Consider the following 7,630-nt stretch of genomic DNA (forward strand, 5'->3'; position numbering starts at 1 on the left):
AGGATCTTAGTTCCCCAACCAGGGATTGAACCCGGGCCCTCAGCAGTGAAAGCACTGAGTCCTAACCACTGGACCACCAGGGAATTCCCTGATGATATACTTTAAAAATATACTTAACCATTAATAAAGATAAAACTTAACTGATAATTTGCATTTGAAAGATTTTTTAATAGAATGAAACTACAGTCTTAAGTCAACATTGCTCAAATCCCTGGAGGCTCACAGACAAATTCATAAGAGTGTGAAAAGTACTGCTCCACCGTATTCAGCTTGTGCGAAAGTAGGAATATGCCAGTGCCTTTTTTTTTTAATTAAATTTTATTGGAGTATAGTTGCTTTACAATGTTGTGTTTGTTTCTGCTATACAGCAAAGTGAATCAGCTATGTATATACATATATCTCCTCTTTTTTGGATTTCCTTTCTATTTAGATTACCACAGAGCATTGAGTAGAGTTCCCTGTGCTGTACAGTAGGTTCTTACGTGGAAACTAGAAAAATGATACAGATGAACTTATTTGCAAGGCAGAAATACAGACACAGACGTAGAGAACAAACATATGGATACCAAGCGGGGAAGGGGAGGGTGTGATGAATTGGGAGACTGGGATTGACATATATACACTACTATGTATAAAATAGATAACTAATGAGAGCCAGTGCCTTTCTGATGGCCTTGGTTGCTCACACTGCTTGTTTTATCAAACAAGGAAGAATGTGAGAAGTTCTAGGTAGCTTACCTAGATTGTAGGCTCTCAACAATAGGGACTTCCTTCTGTGTTTTTGGAGTCCCCTGCACAGCACCTAATTTTGTTCAACCTTCAGTACGCCCTTGCTCAGGACTCATTAATTGCTGTGACTATTAATCCCAGTAGCATGTGAATATTAGTCCTGAGCACTTTTCTGGAATGAGATAAAAGAAACCTCTCATACAAACAAAAGTTCTCTAAAAAGGCAGGGAACTATGCTTAGCTGCAACTTATTAAAGGTTCTTACTTAAAAGTTTTCTACAACCTTTATAGAAAAATTAAGTCACCCCCAACCTTAGGTTACATTCTCATCTATTAACTTTGTATTTTACAGGGTTAGACAGACTGATGTGCCTTGTCACTGGAGCGCCAAGCATCAGAGATGTCATAGCCTTCCCCAAATCTTTCCAGGGGCATGACCTTATGAGCAATGCCCCAGATTCTATCCCGCCTGAGGAACTGAAGCCCTATCATATCCAGGTCTCCTGGCCAACAGACTCAGAAACAAAAAAGAGTTCATTGAATCATCCATGCCATCCAGAAAGTTGAGCTTTTGAGTTTTGTCCTCTTTGCTTCCCCAAGGCTAAAATCAGATCTGGAGTTCAGCCACAGATCTGACTTCAAGTTTTTAAATGGAAGGAATCCAGGCAACATTCTTCACCTCAATGAAGAAACAGACAAAAGGTATCCAATTTTAACGAGAGCATGCATTATTAGGATTATTTTATTTGGGACTTTTTTGAAGTTTCTTTTTACTTGGAGAGGTGTGAAACATGGCTTTTTGACAGAGTAACGTAATGGCATAGTGTTTTCTAATCATGTTTTTCATACCCCGATAGTAGATTGTTCTCTTAGGACAGAGCTAATCAAACCATATGTGAAATGTGGGAAGATTCTTGCCCCTTTAGACTGGTCCGTTGATGGAGGGGTCAGTTCAACCAGCCTCATCAAGAGAATCCTATAAAGGAAGCTGGATAATGACATTTAAGCTATCAACATAATATAGTGAGAAGCAACATGATATAAAGTAAAAAATCACTGAAATAAAAGTCACAAAATCTTAATCAGTGCTTTACCTTGCAAGTTGTATAAACCTCTCTTAGCGTCCCTTCCTGCATGTGTGAAATGTAAACAGTACTTGCCCTGGCTCCCTCACTGGCCTCTTCTTGCCAGAATCCTAGGAGATAATATATGTGGAAGATAGTGTGAGTAAAAATGCTTTGAAAAACTTTAAAGCATTACTTAAATGTAAGATGATGATATTATCCATCTGTAGACAGTATACAGATATATCTATGTATTTTATAGTTTAAGGTTAAACAAAACTGACATCTGTGGTAAAAGGAAAACAGTAATTTCATTAATCAGTATTCTGCTTGTATTTCTATTTTTTTAAATAATCACTAATCCCTGAATAACACTTTCCCTCAATTATAAGTGACTGAAAATATTAATTGACCTTAAACCAACCTCAAATGTAGAAAAGTGAACACTGAAACTCATTGTGATTTTCTTATACGTTCTGTTGACACAAATAAAGGCTTATAATTAATTAGTAATTATAAAATGGGAATAAGGCCTTGATTAATGACATTGTTCTTTTCTACTTTATCTTCACTTTTGCCTTGACATTCTTTTGATTTACAATTTACACCAAATATCAGTCTTATATTCCAGCCTATTTTTCTCAGTGCTGTAAGCAGTCTGATACTACAATCTTTCTGTTTGAAAATAAAATCAGCTTTGCTTCCAGGTCTAATTTGTTATGCTCAATAGGCTGTGAAGAGTGTGACCTTCACTGATGCCATTAAGGGGAGCTTTTCCCAAAAGTTTGTCCTTTAACCCAGTCTCTCCCCATTTGTGGATGTACTCTGGAGCCAGAAAATTCTTGCTGGCAGAGTTCTTATGATGAGAAAGGCATCCAACTCTGCCTACCCTTTCTCAGTGGAGGGAATTTCTAGAGATGCCCTTTATTAGGTAAGAAAATGCAACTTTTCATTCATTTACCCCACATCTGCATTACCTAGTTTCTAAATATAATAAATTTACTATTAACTGTTTAGAACCTAATTCTGACCAAAATATTGTCTTTCTATCCTGGAAATGAGAGTTACAGAAGATACCCAAAATCCAGAGACTATTTTCTAGGCTACAGACACCAAAGGCCCCAAGTCCCCAGATGTCATACAATCTCGTGTTGGCATCACAGAGACATAGTCACTTTGGGCATCACTCAGCTTTTCTTCAGTCCTGCCTGTCAGGAAAAAGAAAAGCTTATTCTGAAATCCAGGGAAATGTCACTATTTATTCTTTTTTTTGGCCACACCACGCAGCTTGCGGGATCTTAGTTCCCTGACCAGGGATTGAACCCAGGCCCTCAGAAGTAAAAGCGTGGAGTCCTAACCACTGGACTGCCAGGGAATTCCCATTAATTAAATATTTTCTCAAAAATAAAGAAGCTCGTTACTGATAAAGTTGGAAACAACACAACCAGAGTTTTGGAACACACAAACTAATTGTAAACTGTAAGCCAGGTTTCAGTTCCAAGTCCAATCTCCCCAGCCTCCTAGGGAATTTAGATTTATTCTATGTTGCAAGTTTTAAAAACAAGGTAAGCAACTGCCAGCTACAATATCGATAGTTATTACTGGCTTCAAGAGAGCTTTGTCTTATGAGCAATTTCTCCTTGTTGGGAAGAGATGTGTTAGATGATGAGTGTGACGTTTTATGCTCGTGGGCTTTGGCTTTTATGTCATTTTATGCTCATGGGCTTTGGCGGAATAAAACAATGCATCTATACAGCTGCACTGTCTTTTCCCAGAGTTCCCCTCTCTGAAGAACCAGAACTGTGCTGTGACACTGATCACATTCCTTGCTGCTGATTTTTTGTTAAGCCTAACTCATCCTAAAGATGCTGCCTTAAGGATACTTTTTTCTTGTTTCATGGAAAGTGAGTTATTTCATGACATGAGAAATAACCAGTACACAATAAAAATATTAGATGGGATACCTATATAATAATTGCATATGTAAGGCATACATTAAGTGCACTTCTAAGTCAGTCTTCTGTGTTTAAGACGATGGACTTAGTAGAAAGAACTTGAGTTGGACATAACTGGATTTAATTCCTGGCTTTAACACTCTCTAGTTATGCAACCTTGGCCCAGTCATTTAACCTCTTTAGGCTCCTGTATCTTTACCTAGAATAGCAGTTCTCAAACATTTTGGTCTCAGGACTACTTACACTCTAAAAATTATTGAGGATCCCAAAGAGTTCTATATAGCTCTTTTATTGTAGGAGGAATTAAGATTTAAGATTAAGATTTAACCCATTACATGCTAGCAAAAATAGTAATTTTTATTTTTAAATTAATTATTTTCCCAAACAAAAATTAGTGAGAAGAGTGACACTGTTTCTGCAGATCTTTTTGATTTCTGGTTTAACAAAAGATACTGGATTCTCATATCTGATTCTGCATTCCATCTGTTGTGATATGTTGTTTTGGTTGAAATAGCTGAAGAAAATTTGGTCTTACATAAATTTGAAGTTAGAAGAGCGAGGAGTATTTCAATAGCCTTCTCTGAAAATTATGGATATTCTTTGATACTACACCAAAACTTGACAAGTTTCTTAAAGGTTAGTTGCAATGTGTAATCTGCAATCATATTGGTAAATTTTTCTAAAATCCATTGGTCTGTCTTATATTTTGAATACAACTGTGTTATGCATGGTTTTGTAACACTGCACATGGATCATTTGAAAAATATTGGATCACTGAATTATGCAGATCGTCCAGGTGTTGACAAATTTCATTAAACAATATCTAAAAAATCACATTGATTAACATCATGACTGATCTCATCCTAAGTCTTTAAGTATGGAGGTATAAGTGCACAGTGACAGATACAAGCTTTCCAAAATTGTAATTTTCATTTGAAAGCTTGAATTTTATCTTTGACAACTAATACCATCAGATTTTTTCCCAAACTCATTTGTTTTTTGAGAAAATATCTGCCAGTATCTGTGGCCTGGGCTTTGGTCTCTCTCCAGTTCCAAGGAAGAGAGGCTGAGGCTCTGGCGCATCTCTGCCTTCCCTTCTGCCTGAGTGGGAGAGGCCAGGTGGCCCTGGTGGCTGGAGGGGGCCTGCTGCATAAGAATGTGTATTCTCTTCACCAGGATAGGGAGACTGTTCAACCACCAGGAGCACATACTTATCATTGTTGGACTGCATAATGCAGAGAGAACTACCATCCTTTACCAGTTTTCTGTGAATGAAGTTGTACATGCATCCCTTACAATAGGAAGCAATGTAGAAGAAATAGTGATTAATAATACACATTTCATAATGTGGGATACTGGTGGCCAAGAGTCTCTTCGTTCTTCCTGGAACACTTCTTACACTAACAGAGTTTGTAATAACTGTTGTGGACAGTACAGAGAAAGGATTGCTGTAACTGAGGAACTCTATAAATTGTTAGCCCATGAAGACCTAAGGAAAGCTGCATTGCTGATTTTTGCTAATGAACAAGATGTTAAAGAATGCATGGCTATAGTAGAAATCTCCCAGTTTTTGAAAATAATTTCTGATATATATTAAAGATCATTTGTGGCATATACAGGTATTCTGTGCTCTTACTGACCAGGGATTATGCCAAGGACTTGAATGGATGACATCATGACTTAAGATTAGATGATCTCTACTGCCCTCTTCTCTTAGCTTTTGTATAATTGAAAACTGCAAAAATTAATAGTTTAGATATATTTACAATGAACCGATTTAAACTTTTTCTATAAGAAAAATTAAGACCACTTCTTTGAAAACAAAGATGAAGTCTCACCTTCCAATCTGCTTTCTCATTAGTTCCTTCCAAAGTGAGGTTTTAAAGCTGTGATGGACATTTTTCTCATAATGAATCTCTCAGGACATTGTATAAGCTGTGTTAAATACAAAGGGAGAGGGGGAGAGGAAGACACTTTTGAGTCTTATTATCAATATAATCCTCCCTAGTTGAATGTTCTCTTCTTTTCCCACTAAGTCAAAATGCAGATCACAGATATTCGGTTTCCAATATTTTAAAATGTAATGTTACTTATGAAAAGTATTTTGCATAAGGTTGTGTATGTATTGTGTGTATACAGCAAGTTCAAGTTAATGACTTTATGTTCTAAAGAAAAGTGAATAACACAAAAATTAATAATATCCTTATGAGTACTGGCATTGGTGTTAGAGACATTTTACAAGTATCCTCTGTATTCTCTGTATTGTACTAACCAACCCCAAACCATTGAGCTGCCCTTTAAAGAAAAAAAGGAAAAAGCTTGACATTTTGTACCTAATTTTTTGGTTGATCAAATCACATACATAGAAACATGTAATCCAAATGAGTGGATTATCTATCAAAGTCTTGGCTTAGTAGTACAAATAGGCAGAATTACACATTGAGCAATTATCACATTCTTCCCTTTGTTGGACCTTATGCCATGTAAGTTACTGAGTACAGGCACATCTTTTATTGCACTTAGCTTTTTTTTTATTGTGCTTTACAGATAATGCATTTTTTGTTTAATGGCAACCCCGAGTCTAGCAAGTCTATCCACTCCATTTTTCCAATAGCATTTGCTCACTTCATGTCTCAGTGTCACTTTTTGGTAATTCTTGCAATATTTAAAGCTTTTTCATTATTATATTTGCATTGGGGATCTGTGATCAGTGATCTTTGATGTTACTACCATGACTCACTGAAGGCTGAGATGGTTAGTATCTTTTAGCAGTCAAGTTTTGTTTCATTTCGGCTGCGCCTCGTGGCTCACGGGATCTTAGTTCCCCGGTTCAATCCCTGAACCGGGGCCACGGCAGTGGAAGTGTCAAGTCCTAACCACTGGACTGCCAGGGAATTCCCAGCAGTCAAATATTTTTAAAGTATGTTTAACACAATATTAAAATCTACTATACTTTTTTAAATGTACATCTTTTTTAAAGATATAATGCTATTGCGCACTTAGACTATAGTGTACACATAACTTTTACATGTACTGGGAAAGCAATTCTGTGACTTGCTTTATTGTGATGGTCTGGAACTGAACTCACAATTATTTCCAAGGTGTGCCTATCAAGTGTAAATCCACTAATCAGCCAGTCGTTGTGATAAAAGTTATCAAGTAATTTTTTTCAGCATTAATTGAAAACCATTGTGTGAAATGTCATCCCAGAGAATTAGCACCATATATTATCAAATTTAGCAGGAGTCTTCCTGGGTATTTAATTATATGTCAAGCATTTAAAGTGAACTTGAGATAAAAGCATATTTTCCAAGCAATGAAGATAATTTGAAATCTTATTGCTTAGAAGTTGGAATAGTTTGAGGGTTTTTTTGTTTGTAAGTTTTATCTTCTTACACTAAATACTTTTAAGGATTTGGTTTAAAACTGATCAACATGCTGTATTTTTACTAAGTAACTTGGCCCAACATACCCTTTGTTTGCTTAGGGTTTTTTCCCAGTATCTTAAAGTTGAAGGTATTTTTGTTACACTACCTTACCCTTGTTTTTTTTTTTTTTAATAAATTTATTTATTCATTTATTTATTTTTGGCTGTGTTGGGTCTTCGTTTCTGTGCAAGGGCTTTCTCTAGTTGTGGCAAGCGGGGGCCACTCTTCATCGCGGTGCGCGGGCCTCTCACTGTCGCGGCCTCTCTTGCTGCGGAGCACAGGCTCCAGACGCGCAGAGATCAGTATTTGTAGCTCACGGGCCCAGCTGCTCCGTGGCACGTGGGATCTTCCCAGACCAGGGCTTGAACCCGTGTCCCCTGCATTGGTAGGCAGACTCTCAACCACTGCGCCACCAGGGAAGCCCCTTACCCTTGTTTTAAAAGATATTTTTGGA

The 7,630-nt window shown here is 37.1% G+C and overlaps 1 protein-coding gene and 1 pseudogene across 1 annotated transcript in view; both read left to right on the forward strand.

Moving 5' to 3' along the window:
- The window catches only part of DARS2 (aspartyl-tRNA synthetase 2, mitochondrial), a 29,847-nt gene extending 24,472 nt beyond the window's left edge, over window positions 1–5,375 (forward strand). Inside the window, exon 17 of the mRNA XM_032647798.1 lies at window positions 1,082–5,375. Within this exon, the coding sequence (XP_032503689.1) occupies window positions 1,082–1,296 (215 nt within the window). The 3' untranslated portion in view covers window positions 1,297–5,375. The remainder of the gene's footprint in view (window positions 1–1,081) is intronic.
- Window positions 4,879–5,442, forward strand: LOC116761722 (annotated as a pseudogene).
- Window positions 5,443–7,630: the final 2,188 nt, after the last annotated feature.

The sequence above is a fragment of the Phocoena sinus genome, chromosome 1 (assembly GCF_008692025.1).
Source record: "Phocoena sinus isolate mPhoSin1 chromosome 1, mPhoSin1.pri, whole genome shotgun sequence".
In the NCBI taxonomy this organism is placed as follows: Eukaryota; Metazoa; Chordata; class Mammalia; order Artiodactyla; family Phocoenidae; genus Phocoena; species Phocoena sinus.